Source organism: Schistocerca americana, chromosome 4, assembly GCF_021461395.2.
Source record: "Schistocerca americana isolate TAMUIC-IGC-003095 chromosome 4, iqSchAmer2.1, whole genome shotgun sequence".
NCBI lineage: Eukaryota > Metazoa > Arthropoda > Insecta > Orthoptera > Acrididae > Schistocerca > Schistocerca americana.
The window spans coordinates 169,038,323-169,058,948 of record NC_060122.1 but is presented as its reverse complement, the minus strand read 5'-3'; the positions used below and the strand labels follow the sequence as shown (position 1 = coordinate 169,058,948).

The 20,626-nt window shown below is 43.8% G+C and overlaps 1 protein-coding gene and 2 non-coding genes across 3 annotated transcripts in view; 1 reads left to right on the top strand and 2 right to left on the bottom strand.

The window, feature by feature from the left end:
• Positions 1 to 20,626, bottom strand: part of LOC124613332 (translational regulator orb2-like) — a 268,493-nt gene that overhangs the window by 44,630 nt on the left and 203,237 nt on the right. The window contains exon 3 of the mRNA XM_047142028.1: positions 155 to 364. Within this exon, the coding sequence (XP_046997984.1) occupies positions 155 to 364 (210 nt within the window). The remainder of the gene's footprint in view (positions 1 to 154; positions 365 to 20,626) is intronic.
• Trnas-cga lies at positions 11,868 to 11,942 on the bottom strand. Its single transcript has one exon. It is a non-coding gene; the product is annotated as a tRNA-Ser (tRNA).
• Positions 12,100 to 12,174, top strand: Trnas-cga. Its single transcript has one exon. It is a non-coding gene; the product is annotated as a tRNA-Ser (tRNA).

Here is a 20,626-nt window from a genome sequence, read left to right as displayed (position 1 = left end):
CGTGTTTGCAGTACGGTCCCAGGCCGCTGGAACTTAAGTCCCCAACGCAACCACTACCTCGGAAGTCGCTACATATTCCGGTTATGCATCACTTAATAATGCCCCAACAAACCCCCTTGCAAGAGGCGACGATTCAGAAGTAGTTGGCGCTTACCTTCGTCGATGTCCGGCGGCAGGCCGCCCACGAAGACCTTCCTGGAGTAGCGCTCGCCCGTCTCGGAGCCCTGGCTGTGCGGCGAGGAGCGCGACGGCGAGCTGAGGGAGGGCGCGGGCGGCGGCAGCACCTGCCCGTCCACCAAGTGCGGCCCAGACTCCTCCAGCAGTGCCGCCTGCTCCTCCAGCCCGGGGAAGAACGGCGACTTGCCTGCGCACACACACACACACAACCTGTCACACAATTTCTCCGACGTTCGTCGGCTGCACGGATTTTAGTTATTCGGATTTTTCCGATTGGTATTTTAAAGTGAAATTCGCTTCTTCCAGCTTCCCGTCAGAAGTTGGTGAAGCAGTCGCACCTAAGAAATGATACGGTGTTATATAAGAGCAAAAAGGTACAGTCTCTGGTTAAAAAACGCTACGGCGCTAAAAAGTACTGGCATGTCGTTAAAAATCTGCTTCACTGGTTGCCCGAGATGAAACTGTAAGTTGTTCCGTTTTCACTTCACATGCGTCGTCAACAAACGTACTGTAGCTTTGATAATATTGAAAACAAACATCGTGTGTGGCCCAGGATATTCGCGTATGTTAATTATACTCTTTAGGTATATAATAGATGTGAAAATTACCGAACTATCAGTTTAATAAGCCACAGCTGCAAAATACTAACGCGAATTCTTTACAGACGAATGGAAAAACTGGTAGAAGCCGACCTCGGGGAAGATCAGTTTGGATTCCGTAGAAATGTTGGAACACGTGAGGCAATACTGACCCTACGACTTATCTTAGAAGAAAGAAGGCAAACCTACGTTTCTAGCATTTGTGACATAGAAAAAGCTTTTGACAATGGTGACTGCAATACTCTCTTTCAAATTATGAAGGTGGCAGGGGTAAAATACAGGGAGCGAAAGGCTATTTACAATTTGTACAGAAACCAGATGGCAGTTATAAAGAGTCGAGGGACATGAAAGGGAAGCAGTGGTTCGGAAGGCAGTGAGACAGGGTTGTAGCCTCTCCCCGATGTTATTCAATCTGTATATTGAGCAAGCAGTAAAGGAAGCAAAAGAAAAGTTCGGAGTAGGCATTAAAATCCATGGGGAAGAAATAAAAACTTTGAGGTTTGCCGATGACATTGTAATGCTGTCAGAGACAGCAAAGGACTTGGAAGAGCAGTTGAACGGAATGGACAGTGTCTTGAAAGGAGGGTATAAGATGAATATCAACAAAAGCAAAACGAGGATAATGGAATGTAGTCGAATTAAGTCGGGCGATGCTGAGGGTATTAGATTAGGAAATAAGACACTTAAAGTAGTAAAGGAGTTTTGCTATTTGGGGACCAAAATAACTGATGATGGTCGAAGTAGACAGGATATAAAATGTAGACTGGCAATGGCAGGGAAAGCGTTTCTGAAGAAGAGAAATTTGTTAACATCGAGCATTGATTTAAGTGTCAGGAAGTCGTTTCTGAAAGTATTTGTATGGAAGTGAAAGATGGACGATAAATAGTTTAGACAAGAAGAGAATAGAAGCTTTCGAAATGTGGTGCTACAGAAGAATGCTGAAGATTAGATGGGTAGATCACATAACTAATGAGGAAGTATTGAATAGGATTGGGGAGAAGAGAAGTTTGTGGCACAACTTGACCAGAAGACGGGATCGGTTGGTAGGACATGTTCTCAGGCATCAAGGGATCACCAACTTAGTACTGGAGGGCAGCGTGGAGGGTAAAAATCGTGGAGGGAGACCAAGAGATGAATACACTAAGCAGATTCAGAAGGATGTAGGCTGCAGTAGGTACTGGGAGATGAAGAAGCTTGCACAGGATAGAGCGGCATGGAGAGCTGCATCAAACCAGTCTCAGGACTGAAGACCACAACAACAGGCATATAACTCACGAAGCTAGATTACTGTTAAAGACTATAATTTATCTGTTGTCTTCTTTGTTTTTCGGCCTCTTTTTTTCCGTAGTTGCACATAAACGAGTTGTGCAGGTTAACTGCTGTCGTTGGCAACTGTAGTAAAAGTCTTATTGAGACCAGACGCGTTTCGCTCGATTCTAAAGCAACTTGAGTGGTCAGCTTTTTTGTTTTTTGCTGTTTGTTTTATTCTTCCGTATTTAACTTGTATGTGCTGGGTTTCTGCACGCACACTTGCACAGCTGTTATTATATTCACGTTTCTGTGTTGGGAGGTATCATTGCCCTCTCGCCATTTCGCTTGTTTTGTTTTTGCTACAGCATAACAAACGAAATGGCTAAACGACAGTGATACCTTCCAACACAGAAACGTGAATATATTAAGTGCAGTGAAAGTGCTATGTACAAAAACCCAACACACCCACTTGGAAGACGAAGAAGAATTTTATAAACAACACAGAACCTGACCACTTAAAAATGCTTTAAAAGAAAGTGAACTGCGTCTGCTCTCGTTAAGACTTTTATTACAGTTGCTAACGACGGCAGTTAACCTATACAACTTGATAATAATTTTCGTACTACTATGAATAATTGTATAAATCATAACTAACACAAATTTTAAGATCTTATTTCATCTTACCTTGTTCTATTCCTTCTAAGATCACCTAAAAATGGTAAAAACACTCTGTATCTCTTTTCATTATGATTTACGTATTTCTCGGGAAAATTAACATTCCTGACAGGCCTCTTGTTCTCCAATTTATCGTACCCACAGAGCAGAAATACTTTAAGCGAGTTTCTTTGATCGGAAAGGATGTTTATTTTCAATGTTTTCATACCTGCAGGAGTTTCGTGGACGACGTATTCGCAATGAAAACCAAACAAGTTAAGAAGAATTTCGTTATGCGCCACCACTAAAGTAGATTCTCGCAATATGTATGTGCTTTATGGCGCTATAGTAGCTGAGTGGTCAGCGCGACGGAATGACATACCTACCGGCCCGGGTTCGATTCCCGGCTGGGTCGGAAATTTTCTCCGCTCAGGGACTGGGTGTTGTGTTGTCCTTATTATCATCATTTCATCCTCATCGACACGCAAGTCGCCGAAGTGGCGTCAACTGCCTTGGCTGCACCAGGCGAACGGTCTACCCGCCGGGAGGCCGTATTCACACGGCAATTCCATTTCCATGGCGCTGTAGTTTGGTTTTCTTAGCGACCATACGTTTTTGTACTTTCATAACAACATAACATCTGTCATGTGCGACTGCTTCACTATGTCCTGACGCAAAGGTTCATGTCAGTCTTGGAATCCCTGAGCACGGAGCTGTCGTTCCGAAATACAGTCAGTCGACGGACTTCTATTCGTCGACGGACTTTTATTCGTAAAATATTTATCTTTCACAGTCTCTTTGTGTGGAAACGGAACGACTATGGATCCGTAAACAAAAAGGTCTGCCATTATTGAGCCTGTCTTTACTTTTATCTGATTCTGGTGTAACAAACTGCGGACAGTACGATATTCAATTAGATCTTTTACTGGCCTTCGTTACCAAATAGATTATGTCGACAGAACCTTCCTCCACGCGCGCGACAACGGTTTGCGGCGACACCCACGCACTAAACAGTGTCGGGCAACGTCATACTTTCCTCTGAACTAAATAGACCTCCCGAAGTCTGCACAATTTAAAAACAACGATGAAAAACCGTAGTGCAAAAATGAAAAATCAAATTCGGCTTTTATTAGGGGCTCTTTGCTTGTTGAAAATAAATAATAAAAACCGTATTACCGAGTAAATCGTACCTCAGAGAGGTAGAGACATGAAACAAAAAACTGGAAATTTGTGGTAAGGCCTTATGGGACCAACCTGCTGAGGTCATCGGTCCCTAAGCTTACACACTACCTAATCTAACCTACGCCAAGGACGACACACACACCCATGCCCGAGGGAGGACTCGAACCTCCGACGGAGGAGACATGAAACAACTGTGCCACACTCCTCTGCATGCTTCACATTCTACTGAAATCGAATAATACCGCTCTTCAAACATCATTTGTGCACATTTCAGAATAGCAACTTAAATGTGTCTTTACGATTTGTGCATTTCTGTTCTCTGTAAGAACATAATAAATATCAACTATTTCGACGCTCGAGGAACTGCTGATGGGAGTGTGTAAATAAAACTTTTGCATACACATTAAAGCGCAGTTTCTCCTCTTTCTGCCTTTTTTTATCACTTTAGTTTCATTGATAAGTCACTACCCTTAGCGATCGTTAAGTCTTACACACAACCTTCACACGAAACTACCATAAGACACTGATCTCTCAATTTTGTTACTATACGAAAATTCACACGATTAAATCGACACTTATATTTGTCTAACAATATTTTTGAACCATTCACGAAAGATCACCGAGTAGTAGTTGTTGATGATTAGTTACTCAGCACGAGTTGATCCTGTACCTACATTGCCTAGTCGATTAGGTATAGCATATACACAGGTGAAAGAATCACATTCTAAGAAAGTCATCAGCACACTGTGGCAGAACGTTGAATTAAGAAATAGCTATACCGCATAGCTATCGATTAGGAAAAAACATGCAGATATTATTGTTCAAACGTGGTACAAGCCAAAATCTAATGTCTGTGCAAGAAATTATTACTATGAACGTGAGTATTTGCATGCAGAGGAGAACTGAAAAGACAATAAAACAATATTTTTCTTCGGATGCTAGTAGGAAAGACGAGTAACACGATAACGAACCTCAATTACAAGAAGTACGCAGAAATTGTAGCGGTCTCTCAAACTCGTAGCTAGTTGTCTTTGAGAGTTTGACGGCGAAGGCCAACACATTAAATCTCGTCTCTGACTGAAGAATATATATGTTGTAGTACTCGGGTACTTACTTTTTAAGCAGTCTCTGCATCTAAAGTTGATAACAGTAAGGCGATGTCCTCTTCCGAAAATGTTCGCCATTATTACAGAAATTATTCAGTCTACTTTCTAATTGTTATACAAAATGCTATCGAAGTGATCGTCCTCTTTCTGCCTCAAAGAATATAACGTGCGAGAAGCACAGATGAAAGCTGTCTGTGTTACGATTTCTCCGTGTGTTCATTCTGCAGTGTCATCAAAGACATTATCGTAACCGAACAACTTCCGCGAGAGGCAGCATTACAGAAAAGACGCCTTCGCAGACTTTCGAGAATGATAGCGGATGACGTTCGAATACAGGAGAGCAGGCAGGCTACATAGTTAACAACGTATTTGTTACAAGGCAGGGTTCTATATTTTTTTACTGTAAGTTAATGTTAAGGGCCTACACCTCTAATCTTTTTTAAAGACATTGAATATTATACGTCTCATATCTAAATTACGCTCTTTAATTTTTTTCTGATAAGAAACTAATTTGTTTATCAGCTGTTTGGTGAGTAACTGCAGCAATTAAGAACTGCAAGTGCGAAGATCGACTTTCCCGTCATAGTGACAAGAAAGTGCACTAAATCTGGCAGTAATATGTAACACGGGTTATAGTGGTAGAGATATTTGAAAAAGTAAGGGGAACGGTCGCGTAACGGTGGTACACTGTTGTGTGCACGCGAATAAAAGGACGCGGAGAGTCACGCTGCAGGGTTATTTTTCCGAAGAATGAGGCTTAACTTAAATTAGAAATTTTCCTATGAAATTTCGCGCTTATAGTTGGGCCTAACATTTCCGTTAAAGCTACAGCTCCATAGTGCAGCAACAATATGACATACGAAGACAACTTGCAACTCTATGGCGAAAATTTCTAAGCAAGTGATAAAATTTCTTATCAGTCCCCCTCTACTGCCGCTCTCACAGTTAGGTATACTTTTTCCGTTGAGCAAGAGATCAAGTATAAAGATGGGTTTAATTGCTGTATGCATAAACTAAGTTCTGAGCTCCGTTCCACTTCGTAGTTTGCGAAATGAATTCATAAAAATTTTATCGATGTGTAGTGCAACGTAACGTATTGTTGTTAAAATCTTTGCTGTAGTTGATGGCTTCGTCATGTCCATGCTAAAGATTTTTCTTTTTAGACAAAGCCTTGAAATTAACTAATACTTAATGACAAAATAAGTTAACGAAGTATGTACTCACTGAGAGCCACACTGTCAATGGCATTGGCGAGGCGGAATAAATAAATCTAATGTCTAGAGATTGTAAATTTGTGGTACGGGCATTATTCATATGCGGGTGGCTTATTATGTGCACAAGCAGGAGAAAGCAGTGAATTAAGACGTGCGCATGATTCTACCTCGTCTACGTCCAAAGCCTCTTGCTGCATGAAAGAAAATACGCTGATGTTAGTATATTGGGCACAGCATAAAGATGGTCAAAGTTCACTAGAAGACAGGAATTTCTTATTGTTGTCAAAACGCAACAATGAGAACTATAGAAAATTTCTCACTGTAACGTGACGAATGCAACAAGAAATATGTTTATATAATATAATTTTCCAGAACACAGTGCTTGCACAGCCGATGTATCAGTTGATACACAATCAAAATTCCCCGTTTCCGGCGCTATGATTAAAAAAATGTTCATGTTCCGTGAGATATCGTCCTCACCTGATGGCGTCTCATCCAGAACTTCACGAAAACGACCGTTCAGCAAGAAATGTTTACCCGCAGTCGAGGCAATAATTTTATAGAATAACAATTTAACCTCGGCTGAGAGGCTTAAATTTTTTCCCTATGCTGCGAAGGGTAAATGTTCTTTGTTTGTCATTGATCGGGAGTTATTTTATGTATAATTAGTACGATACGTTGTAAAGATCAATATTTATGTTTGCTGTGTGGCCTGAGCAAACGATTCTCACGTCTGTGGCAAGCCCCGAGCGTTGTATCGCATTGGTAAGACACTGGACTCGCAAGAGGGAGGACAGCATTTCAAACCTCCTTCTTGCTATCCAGACTGGGGCTTTTCGTAAGTCGCTTATGGAAAATGCCGAGATGGTTCCTTGATAAAGAGAACGCCCGATTACCTGCCCCACTCTTGTGCTACGTCGCTAGTGAAGTCGTCGCCGACGGGATACTATATCGTAATCCTCCTTCCCTGTGCAGCAAGGATCTTACGAGCCTTATTATTAAAGTAGCCCATAACCATTACAGGGGTCATCCTGACACTCAATAGATATCAAGGTTTCTTATTGTCCCACCTGGACGAAAGAAGAAAAACTGATGAATATAGTAACTCGCTGCGAGAAAAATCAGAATATTCTACTTCTAATGTTACTTTTGTTTCATTTCATGACTTCTTCACACAACATTGTGCAAGAAAATACTAATAAAGTCGATATCCGTGGAGTATGCGGAACATGTCACTATTTGCTTGCAAGGCAATGGCTCTGTATTGTACAATAAGACACCCATCGTCTACCTACATTACTTCTATCGCGGTTTTCCTTCAGCGTAGAAAATAAACAGATCGGAGGCCTCACGAGAAGCTAGAGAAAAATTAATGGCGAATGCTGGGGAAGTTAAGATCGATAAGAGTCGGTGCAACCGGCAGAGCAACGTGGCTCTCGGCGCGGTGGCTGACAGTAGCTGTTTCGGTAGGAGTCAGAAGACGGTGTAGAGTTCGGACCTATATTTCGAACGTTAGCTCTCAATACTGTTTGCTAATACACGGATATTATTGTATCCATGTTGGTTCTATGTAAACATCGTCCTGTGACATCTATTGCCCAATATTTGATACTTATAACGTACGTTCGTTTAAGAGTGCGTAGACGCACTAAACGCAGTATCTTTGCCTGTTTAAGTTGGCTGTCGGTACCGACCGAGGCCACTCGACTTCTGACCCGTCAGCCACCGCCCCGAAAGCTTTCATCGAGTAAACGGTTAGTATGTACCTTGTTTTACTGACTCGCCCCTCGGTGTCGACACTTTCCAATTACTGCTCTTTCCTTACGACGACTTAAAGCGAAATTTTCACTCCCATACGGAGTGTCGTGTCAGAAGAAGCCGAATTATAAATTTACAGCACTATATCGCCAGTGCTGAGCGAGAAATGGTGTGGCCACGAACGGAGGAAATGCAGTTCAAATTATAATCACCTTGTTCAAAAATTGGCGCGAACACAGCGTTGAACTGCCTGGAACACATTGAAGATGGACAGCAGAACTGTTCACTGTGCTGCAAGGAATTATATTATTGCTAAGGAGGGTTGAAACGTTTCGAAAGAGAGGTCGTGTCCGTCTTTATAGAACCTGCAACGCAGGGAGGCTCTGACGTGAGCCTGGTAATACCCATCGTAAACAATGGAGCTGTAAACTAAGAGAACAAACGTCCGCTCGTTGTATACGCACAGTGGCTATTACAGCGTGAGAGACGGACGTGAAAAAAAAAGTTTACCTGATCCCAGCACAGACAGCAAATAACAATTTCTTGTTTTGCGGCACATGTGTTTGTTACACAAAACGTCACAATGCTGTTTCCATCGTGTTCCCAAAGTGAGTGTGACATCATTAATTTCATGTTTGAACAGGAGACCAGCAACAGAGCCGGTGTATCACACCGAGTGGTTTTTTGGATAGTGTTATAAGAAACCGTCACAAGCTTACTTTTTATCGTTTTTATTTACAGTCGCAGAATTTTCCGCATATTTATCGTAGGTGTGCTCATTTCTTGTATATGTGCAAATCGTAGTCCCTTTTACATAAACTTGATTGGAGACCTGGGCATCATTGTACTGTAAATATTAAGAAATACAATACTTCAGCTTCAGTACAAGGCATAGTAACACACACTGTAAAACAAAGCATTGGCCTTTCACATATGCGAACAGTAGTCTGAACTTGTGCCGCGGGTGCAGCGTTATATTTCGCTAAATAGTTTTCAGTTGTCTGAAGCGTTGTGCTGTATATAGGTTTCTTAGCGGGAGTTTGTCTGCGGAATGGGTGTTCTTCGGTGTTTCTCGTACACCTCCGAAAGCATGGTATTGTGTCTGCTGAGGCCAGGGACGTATTATATATCACGACGAAGTCTCACCATATCAGTCTGATACCAATACCAATGAACTAAGTAGTATCCAGATTCACTACAGCCCAAAATACATTAATATGCCTCCTTTATTCGCCACATGAAAAAGTGCCAAGCAAGGTTTGCAAATGAGTGTTCATGAGTTTTGTACAACTAAAGGATGATTTGAAAGCAGTTCGTGGTGCGAATTTCATCAAAGACATTCATTTAATGCACAACAATGTCACGACCACAATGGCCAAAATTGTTTACCAAATAAACCTTTGCTTCTTTTACTATGTGGCTCTACATGTACACACGCACTCCTCAAATCACTGTTAATTGCTTGGCAAAGGGACCTTGGTATCAGTACTATCGTTGTGCGAGAACTACGCCATTTTTCCTCCAGAGATTGTCATTTAAATTTTCCGAGGACCCCCGTTACACTTTCTTATGTGCTATTCCGAGCAGCTACGATCATAACAGAGCGCCTCTGAATTCGTTCGAAGCCTACTTGGTAAGGACTGCAGACGATGGAACAACACAAGGGAACTGATTTTACTGGCGTCACGTAAGCAATTTTCTTTACAGATGCATAGCACTTCCCCAGAACCCTTCCAACAAATCTAAATCTTCCATTCGCCTAGCGCAATACTGAATTTAGGACTCAGTCCCATTTGATACCCCTTATTAGTATTAGCCATTGAATACTTATTAGCCGGCCGGAGTGGCCGTGCGCTTCTAGGCGCTACAGTCTGGAACCGAGCGACCGCTACGGTCGCAGGTTCGAATCCTGCCTCGGGCATGGATGTGTGTGTGTCCTTAGGCTAGTTAGGTTTAATTAGTTCTAAGTTCTAGGCGACTGATGACCTCAGAAGTTAAGTCGCATAGTGCTCAGAGCCATTTGAACCATTTTGAATACTTATTCCACCTGACGTGCTCGAGATGTTCAGCAGTAATCCGGTACTTTCTCTCTTTGTTATTGGCATTTCCGTGCGCATTTATCCCCATTTAAAGAGAGATGCCATTCATTACACCAACCGGAAATTTCGTATAAGTCTTTCTGCGCTTCTTTACGAATGCCTAATACTTTCGTGTAGATAACAGCAATGTCAACGAACAATTTTATAATGCTGTTTCACAATATACACAAACATTAGACGTCCTATAACGCTCCTTTTAAGCGTAATCGACGTTACTTTCGCTTCTGCACAATATTCCCCGTCAAATATAAGGGAATGAATTCTGTTGGTCTTCGTGGAGCCAATCGCACGAGGGTGTGCTCGAAAGTAACGCCTCCGAATTTTTTAATTCTGTTCTCAGTATCGGTTGAGGTATTACGTCTCATGGATATTATTCGGTCGACTTTTCTGCTTCGCTGATGCAACTTGCAACCCCTCTGCCACTACATGGCTCCGAATTGTAGCGTTTAACAGGACGGTGTGTAAAGTAACTATGTTGGTACGTGAGAAACAGCTTGCTGTAATTGAGTTTATAAGCGCAGAAAACGTGCCTCCAATTGAAACGCATAGAAGAATTGAAGCTGTGTACTGGTGATGATTGTATCGGCATCAGTTACGTGCGAGGTTGGGTTGTTCGTGCTCGTAATGAAGGAAACGTGTGTGACGGAGCTCAGAGTGGACGACCACGTACAGCAGCGGATGAGACTCGTCGGAATCGTATTGATGAACTCATCAGAGAAAATCGTGTACAGGTCATCAGCGGTACAGAGAAACTGTGTGCGCGGTGGTTGTCGCGAATTCGTCACTCATGACATGAAACAGAAGAGGTTGAACACCTTTCCACAATTTCTTTCGCGGTTTGAGCATGAAGATGATGAGTTTCTCAACAACACTGTGACAGGTGATGAAAGCTGGCTTCGCCATTTTGACCCCGAAAACAAGAGGTCACCAATGGAGTTCCGCCACAAAGCATCACCGACGCCCAAAAGCTTCAACACTATGCCATCAGTAAGCAAGGTCAAGCTCACAACGCTCTGCAATGTTCAGTGTGTGGTGCATTTGTACTTCATGCCTAACGCCACCACTACAAACTTTGGAAGGTACTGCGAGACCCTCAGAAAACGGAAAGCACGAATGCGAATTGTTCGTCCAGATGTGGAGCACGCTCTCCTGTAATATGACAATGCCAGATCACACATGAGCGATGCGATATCCGCAACTATCCGGCGTCTTGGGTCCACTGTCACTAATCATCCTCCAGGCAGTCACGATTTGGCCCCATCTGATTTTCATCTGCTTCCAAAACCTCAATGACCCGTTCGAGCACTTCACTTTGATACTGATTCAAGCGGTGCAAGCAGAGGTGAGGTTGTGACCCTGTCAACAAACTCAAACCTTCTATAGTGACGGCATCAACAAATTGTTTCTCAATAGCAGAAGTGTATTCGTCGCCAAGGTGACTGTGTTGTGAAATAAATATGTAGACATAAAGAATAAAGATGTATAACGACGATAACGTTTGAAACTTCCTGGCAGATTAAAACTGTGTGCCGGACCGAGACTCGAACTCGGGACCTTTGCCTTTCGCGGGCAAGTGCTCTACCAACTGAGCTACCGAAGCACGACTCACGCCCTGTCCTCACAGCTTTACTTCTGCCAGTACCTCGCCTCCTACCTTCCAAACTTTGCAGAAGCTCTCCTGCGAACCTTGCAGAACTAGCACTCCTGAAAGAAAGGGTATTGCGGAGACATGGCTTAGCCACAGCCTGGGGGATGTTTCCAGAATGAGATTTTCACTCTGCAGCGGAGTGTGCGCTGATATGAAACTTCCTGGCAGATTAAAAGTGTGTGCCGGGCCGAGACTCGAACTCGGGACCTTTGCCTTTCGCGGGCAAGTGCTCTACCAACTGAGCTACCCAAGCATGATGACTCATGCCCCGTCCTCACAGCTTTACTTCTGCCAGTACCTCGTCTCCTACCTTCCAAGCTCTCATGCGAACCTTGCAGAACCAGCACTCCTGAAAGAAAGGATATTGCGGAGACTGGCAGAAGTAAAGCTGTGAGGACGGGGCGTGAGTCGTGCTTGGGTAGCTCAGTTGGTAGAGCACTTGCCTGCGAAAGGCAAAGGTCCCGAGTTCGAGTCTCGGCCCGGCACACAGTTTTAATCTGCCAGGAAGTTTCATATCAGCGCACACTCCGCTGCAGAGTGAAAATCTCGTTCTGGACGATAAGGTTTCTTTTACTTAAAAAGCCTTTAAGAGTTTTCACATTAAAAAATCGTCGGCATTAGTTTTCAGCATGCCCTCGTATATTTGCGAAGATACTCCGTTCTGTATTCCACTAATCCCAGCGTAAAATATGAGGAGTAAATTTACGGTATAATTTCCGCCCTTCCCCAGTGGTTTCCTTTATGGTATAATTACGAATATTTTTGACTCATATCGTAAGATATTCCCATCGATTACGGATTCTGTATGTGCCGAGCTACGAGCCGGCTATATCTTGGTGGGAGGGGGACGTTGGAGACGCGGGGCGAATGCCTGGGGGGGGGGGGGGGGGGGAATGAAGGAGACGCGGGTAGGAAACGCAACTGGGAAACGAGTTGTTGGCGTAGTTTTAGCAGGCCACTACCGTTACGCTCCGAATATCTCTTCTAGGAGCGGCGTTCAGTCATTGGACGTCACGTCAGCCAGAACTGTAAGACACAGCTATATTTCTCCCTCCCGTAGGCCAATAGGACAGTAATGGCATTGCCGCAGTCCCGGCAGATAGATACATTTCGATTTGTCGCAGGGACCGGAGGGGAGCGCTGTTTACGCCCGTAAAGGAAGTAGCTGCAGGCGGGAGATGGGACACTGCAAACGGCACTTTAACTAGCGCACAGATTCCTTCCGGGCTTCTTGGCCGTACAATTTCGGGAGCGCAGTGAGCGCCAGAAGTATTTCGGTGGTGGGTGGATGATAAATGATAATTGTGCCAACGCTTTTACCCCGGCGCGCCTTTGACAAAGGGCCGATAAGGGACGCAGACATTCATCTCGTGTTTTCGGTGGAAGATGGCGCTCGGAGCTATGGCCGGCCGCAGATAGCTGGCCGCGCTTGGCTGTCCGTGTTTCTCATTACGCTGAGAGACCCGGCACGTCATCCTACGGAGTGCTCTCAGCAGCACGCGCCTTCATCTGGACTGGAGTGCTGTCGCAGGACATGCACGCTTTTTCTTCAAGTCTTGTATCTGTCGCCTTCACTGGCCGAAGAAGAGGACCGCGCGGTGAAGAAAAAGTCGCTTTCGTGCACTTCCGAAACTATACAAGGCGTATCACAATTAATAGCGAAAGCTCACTCTGACCATCTTCAACCCGGCAGCAGTGTGTAGGAGTGTGGTACATCCCTTATGCCGAATTTCTATATCTACATCTACATACATACTCCGCAATCCACCATACGGTGCGTGGCTGATGGTACCTCGTACCATAACTAGCATCTTCTCTCCCTGTTCCACTCCCAAACAGAACGAGGGAAAAATGACTGCCTATATGCCTCTGTACGAGCCCTAATCTCTCTTATCTGTGTGGTCTTTCCGCGAAATATAAGTTGGCGGCAGTAAAATTGTACTGCAGTCAGCCTCAAATGCTGGTTCTCTAAATTTCCTCAGTAGCGATTCACGAAAAGAACGCCTCCTTTCCTCTAGAGACTCCCACCCTAGTTCCTGAAGCATTTCCGTAACACTCGCGTGATGATCAAACCTACCAGTAACAAATCTAGCAGCCCGCTTCTGAATTGCCTCTATGTCCTCCCTCAATCTGACCTGATAGGGATCCCATACGCTCGAGCAGTACTCAAGAATAGGTCGTATTAGTGTTTTATAAGCGGTCTCCTTTACAGATGAACCACATCTTCCCAAAATTCTACCAATGAACCGAAGACGACTATTCGCCTTCCCCACAACTGCCATTACATGCTTGTCCCACTTCATATCGCTCTGCAATGTTACGCCCATGTATTTAATCGACGTGACTGTGTCAAGCGCTACACTACTAATGGAGTATTCAAACATTACAGGATTCTTTTTCCTATTCATCTGCATTAATTTACATTTATCTATATTTAGAGTTAGCTGCTATTCTTTACACCAAATCCTGTCCAAGTCTTCTTGTATCCTCCTACAGTCACTCAACGACGACACCTTCCCGTACACCACAGCATCATCAGCAAACAGCCGCACATTGCTATCCACCCTATCCAAAAGATCATTTATGTAGATAGAAAACAACAGCGGACCTACCACACTTCCCTGGGGCACTCCAGATGATACCCTCACCTCCGATGAACACTCACCATCGAGGACAACGTACTGGGTTCTATTACTTAAGAAGTCTTCGAACCACTCACATACTTGGGAACCAATCCCATATGCTCGTACCTTAGTTAGGAGTCTGCAGTGGGGCACCGAGTCAAACGCTTTCCGGAAGTCAAGGAATATGGCATCCATCTGATACCTTTCATCCATGGTTCGCAAGATATGTGAAAAAAGGGCGAGTTGCGTTTCGCAGGAGCGATGCTTTCTAAAGCCGTGCTGATTTCTATATTTAATTGCTAGATGACATGTGACACTGCTTTGTGGATCCAGGTTGCTACTACGAGATGTCGGTAGAGTGGTATAAGTGTGTTTTTTTAACTTAAGTTGAGAGTAGGACGTCGTGAGGTACTGTTGAAACAACTTTGAGAATGCTAGGGTTTGTGAAACTCCAACGCACCACAATCGTCCACTAAGAAGAAAAGGTCAAGGTATGTATTTTGCGGAAGATATGATATTTGATCGGACAACGAATATCAGACATTGTTATATACGGATTGTTATGGGCCAGAAGGGGACAACGTCCGATCATTGATTGATCACGTACGTGATGAGGGGGCAATTGATTTCGTTGACGGAGATGAAGAGGATGATGTTATTGTCAGTCATCACGACATATCGTCAGAGCAGGAATGAGATGAAAACGATGAAGATGCGGTCTGTGATAGTTATTACCTGGCAAAAGATGGAACTAGAAAATGGGGATAACAATATTCACGGCGTCGTTTCAGAAGGTCACATGTTATTACCCATCTTGCAGGTGTCGTTGGTGATGCCAAACAAAGAGTTACACCATTAAAGTGTTGCAATGTTTTTACGTTTTCTGATATCATTGAAGAAATTGTTTTGTTTACAAATAAGCGCACAGACAGTCAGAGAAGGATGTATTCACAAGAAAACGCAGTAAAACTTATAATGAAGCACGAGATGATGGTAGTGGGCTCCTGTATTTAGCAGCACCCTACAAGGCAAGTAGATTGAATTTGGAATACCTTTGGGGCATCTGATGGAACTAGGGTAAAGATTTTTTCGGCTACTGTGTCCCTCCAAAGATTCAGATTACTCTTCCGCTGTGCTCATTTTGATGACCGAGATACTGGAGCAGCCGTGAAGGAAGTACAAACATTGTCTCCAGTTAGAGACGTTCGTAACCAGTTTGTAACTCTAAGGAGCTCTTCGCTCTGTTAGTTAATATGTTACACTGGATGAGAAATTAGAAGCGTATGACACAATTTTTGTAACTAGTACGTGACTAATAATTAATAAATAATATTCTATTTTATTACTGTCACTGTGTATTAATACTATACAATAATTTTAACCCATAGTAATAACTTACAGTTGATTAAACCACTAAGTCAATGTTAAAATGTTTGAAACCTGTAAAAAACTAGAAGGGATGTGCTACACCCCTCGCACCACCAGCGTTAGAATTCCAGGTCACATCACTACCAGGTTAAGCGGCTAAAACGATCTAGCAACGATATCTAGCAACGATGAGTTCGCAAACGAGCCGTTGCGAGTAACAGGTCACGAGCCGACACTGGCTTCACTATGAAATATTGTCCCAGTTAGTACAGTTGTACCTGAGATGTAAACTTATCGTTTAAGTGCCCCTCTGATCGAGACCAAATTTCACTCATTACTCACAGTTGGCGCATGTGGTACATGCATGCTGGTGCTAATTTAAGACGACTTCTAACGCGCCTACATGGTTAAAGACGGGTAGGTCGAGCAGGGGTACTTCTTGATGTCAACGATCACCTGACCTCAGTCCTCTGAATTTTCCTGTCTTGTGTCATTTCAGTACAAGCTAGTCCCTCTGATACGGTCAAAATGCTGGAGCAGTGACTCGTAAATTGTATCGGCGTAGTGCAGAAACTCGACGTGACGGGGACTCAACATGTTGCTGGAAGCCCCCTTTAGAAATACTGAGCCTTGCTGCCTCTGTAGCCGTCCATAATTGCGAAAGTGTTGCCGGTGCATGATTTTGAGCACGAACGAATCTTTCAATTAGTCCCGTAAATGTTCGATGGAATTCATGTGGGGCGATGTGAGTGGCCAAATCATTCGCTCGAATTGCCAAATATGTTCTTCAAACCAATCGAGAACAGTTTTGGCCCTCCTAAAAGTTTCATCGTTGTTTAGGAACATTAAGCCGATGATGGCTGAAAAGGATCTCCAAGTATCCGAGCCACCACCAGTTTGCACAGTGTCTTGTTGACAACTCGGGTCCATGGCTTCGTAGGGTCCGTGCCAAACTCGAACTCCACCATCAGCTCTTACCAACTGAAATCGGGACTCATTTGACCAGGCCACAGTTTTCTAGTCGTCTAGGGTCCAATCGATACGGTCAAGAGCCCACGAGAGGCGTTGCCCCCCCCCCTCCCCCAATCCATCCATTACACCCAAACTAACGATTCCTCGATGCCTCAGGATGTGTTGCGTCAACTTCTTTTAATGAAGTTGTGTCATAATTTTTATCCTCAATTAGAATCAGTACCTCTTCATCAATTGTATAATCTACCACATTCCATTCTCTTCTTGTCCGAACTGTCTATCGTCCATATTACTCTTCTGTACAAGGCAACACTTCAGACAAATACCTTCAGAACAGACTTGCTAATGCTTGGATTTAAATCAGATTTTTGCATATTCCCCTTTTTCAGAACCGCTTTTCTTACTAATCTCGAGCGGCATTTTATGTACACTCTACTTCTGCCACCCTGTGTTATTTTGCTGCCATAATAACAAAAGCTTATCTGCTACTTCTAGTTTCGCATTTCATAATATAATTCTCTCAGCATCGCATGATTTGGGAGAACGGTAGGCAAAAACCTGTACGCCAAATCACTCTGACGGCAAAAATTTCGAGTAGAGTATTTCGACCCTAGGGAAGCAAGGAAGGAGGATGGCGTATTCAACGACAGCGACACCATCAGAGACGGAGCACAAGCTCAACTGGGTAAGGAAGCGGCCACCGCCACCTTGACATGGTGTAGAGGAAACACGAAAAAACGCAGCCTAGAATCTAGCTATCTGGGCACGGTATTTTACACGTTCTTCCTGTGTGAGTCTGGTGCTTTGACCACTCAACAGTATTTGACAGTCATATCTCCTGTGAAGCGAGAGGCGTGAAACTGCTGACAGTGGTCTCTCTACTGGATGGAGATTAAGGTCCGTGGCGCCTTCAGCAGATAACAGGCGTCATTTCTCCTAATGCATAGTTCTCACGCCCGACCTTTTGTAATGAAATAGTTTAGATGTCACTTGTAAGAGAAGCAAAGAAAAGCTGTTCGGGAGAGCTGTGAGATGCAACTGGGGTGGATGCAGGGCACTGCCCGGGCGAATGTCACGAATGGCCCAAAATCAATTGAGCTGGCCGGTCGCTCGCTTCACCGCACGGATGACGCCGCGCGAGTCCTCGCGGATGGCAATCACACGAAGCCCACGATTACAGTTTCCAGCTGTGCTAAACAGAGGGGTCTCATTTTGCTGTTAAATGATTCAGGAGACGCAACGTTCGTCAGAATTTCTCTTCAACTTACTGACTCGTTATTTTCGTTCATCTGTTACAGTTTTATTGAATTTTATGCTTTAGGCATAAATAACGTAAGCAAACTGACTTCCGGAAGTATCACTTCCCTAGATGCGCGCTGCCCGCCCCCTTGCATATAAAGACTGCTTCTACAAAGAACAACATAGTGGGAAAAAATTCGGCGTAGATGATAACGTGCGACTGTTGATTGTAGTAAGGATCATATTTTGTATTTAAGTCGGCCGAAGTGGCCGTGCGGTTCTAGGCGCTGCAGTCTGGAACCGCGAGACCGCTACGGTCGCAGGTTCGAATCCTGCCTCGGGCATGGATATGTGTGATGTCCTTAGGTTAGTTAGGTTTAACTAGTTCTAAGTTCTAGGGGACTAATGACCTCAGTAGTTGAGTCACATAGTGCTCAGAGCCATTTGAACCATTTTGTATTTAATGTATGCTTCTTCTTTTTCCTTTCTTCCCGTGCTAAAGTCTGTTTCCTTCCCGTGCTAAAGTCTGTTTCCTCCAGTATCCCTCAATCTACCCTGAGGTTGTCCCTACATCTTTTCCTTGGACGGCCAATATGTCTTTTACCAGATGGTAATTTTTATCTTACGATTTTCACAATCCTCCGTTCATCCATCCGGTCTATGAGTTCGTTCCATTTCTGCCTTCTCTTATATACCCACTAATTAACGGAGTCCACTTAACATCCTTTTCTAATGCTTCTACTTCTCTGTCTCGCAGTGTCTTTCCTGTGATCCTTCGTAGAATTTTCATTTCCTTGGTTTCCAAAATCTTTTTGTTTTTGATGTTTCCGGTCTTGTCTCAGTTGTGTATGTCATAATTGGTCTCACTACTGTCTCGTATATCCTTGACTCTGCATCTTTTCCTACGTCATTTTCTACGTGTTCAATCACTTCAGTTTCGACATTTCCACTCATGCACAGTTCAATGTCAAGATCCTTAAATGTCATTAAAATCCCATTACCTGCTGAATAATTTTTCCGTCCACTTCCAGTTTGCATCTAATTGGTTCCACAGATGCATCATACATTTGGTTTTCTGAGAGAATATGACTATATTTAGGTTTTTTGCTGCTATGTTGAATATATGTAAAAGTTTCTGCAGGTCAGTGCCTTCTTTATCACCTCGTCCATGACTACATCAAAAGTAGCGGCCTCAAAGAGTCATCAGAAGTAATTTCTTTGGTATTAATTGTGACACACTTTTGTTCACAGTCCGAAGGCAAAGTTTGTGTATTACATTTGACGAGAGTTGTTATCGAAGCCTGAGGAAATGTTAAATGAAGGTGTACATACCGCGAACGGTCACAAATCCGTCACAGTTGCCGTTCGGAAAGATTTCTTATTGTTGTTTGCATGCGTTTCGGCGCACTACAGATTGTTAAATCAATATAAATGAATTAACCTAATCTCTCCTTTCGAAGAACGAACTGCGACTACTGTAACTGCGAATATTAAGCGTTGTGTAGAACATTCGGTAACGTTTCAGAAGGTACTAATTTCGAACATCGAAAGCTGGGCCATTTATAAATTGTAGTATCCGAAAATTCATTTTAGAAGCGTACTTCCCAAACTGGTGGGTTCAATATGTGAATGTTAACATTACACGACAGCCACTTGCATTTGCCGTACGTAACCATCTACCCATACTGACCCTGACGAAACAGTCAGCACCGACCGGCCACCGTGTCGTGCTCTGCCAAAGGAATAGTATGGATGCAGTATGGAGAGGCGTGCGGTCAGCACAATGCTCTCCCGACAGTTGACTGTTCCTCAGGTCTCTGTGCCGCTACTTCTCACTCAAATAGCTCCTCAGTTTGCATCACCGGGCTGAGTGCCTAATCTGGTCCTTCCAACAAGGAATAAGTCCTTGTAAAAAATGGTTCAAATGGCTCTGAGCACTATGGGACTTAACTTCTGAGGTCATCAGTCCCCTGGGAAGGAACAACCCCTGGCCCGGATCTCATTCAGTACATCGCGAGATGGCAGAACTATGTTTAATACTGGAGGAAAGGATTTAAATCTTCTTACCGATTTAGATTGTTATGTGAAGTGACCAGTGCGCTTTGAAATACCAAACCGTATCAAGATACTCAATTCTAAAGGCATTATGTCGTAAAGCACATGACCGACAAGGAGAAATACGTCAAGAAAGAATGCAAAGCAGTAATCCTCGAACTAAAAGCCAAACTGTCAAACGAAGTAAGTTATCATTGTTTTAAAAAATGCACTATGTGATCAAAAGTATCCGAACACGTGGCTGATGGTTTAAATGGCTCTGAGCACTATGAGGCTTAACATCTTAGGTCATCAGTCCCCTAGAACTACTTAAACCTAACTAACCTAAGGACATCACACACATCCATGCCCAAGGTAGGATTCGAACCTGCGACCGTAGCAGTCCCGCGGTTCCGGACTGCAGCGCCTAGAATCGCTCGGCCTCCGCAGCCGGCCACATGGCTGAAAATGACTACAAGTTTGTGGCGCACTGCAGCGGTAATGCTGGAATTCAGTATGGTGTTGGTCCACCCTTAGCCTTGACGACAGCTTCCACAATGGCAGGTATACGTTCTTTGGCTTTCAGCAACTTTGCTCTTCAGCCACGTACAACAGTAACCTTTGGGGTGCCCTGCGTCGTCAAAGATGTATTAAAAAGAATAGAAACGTGAGAAGGCTCACGTTGTCGTGTGAGTCTACAG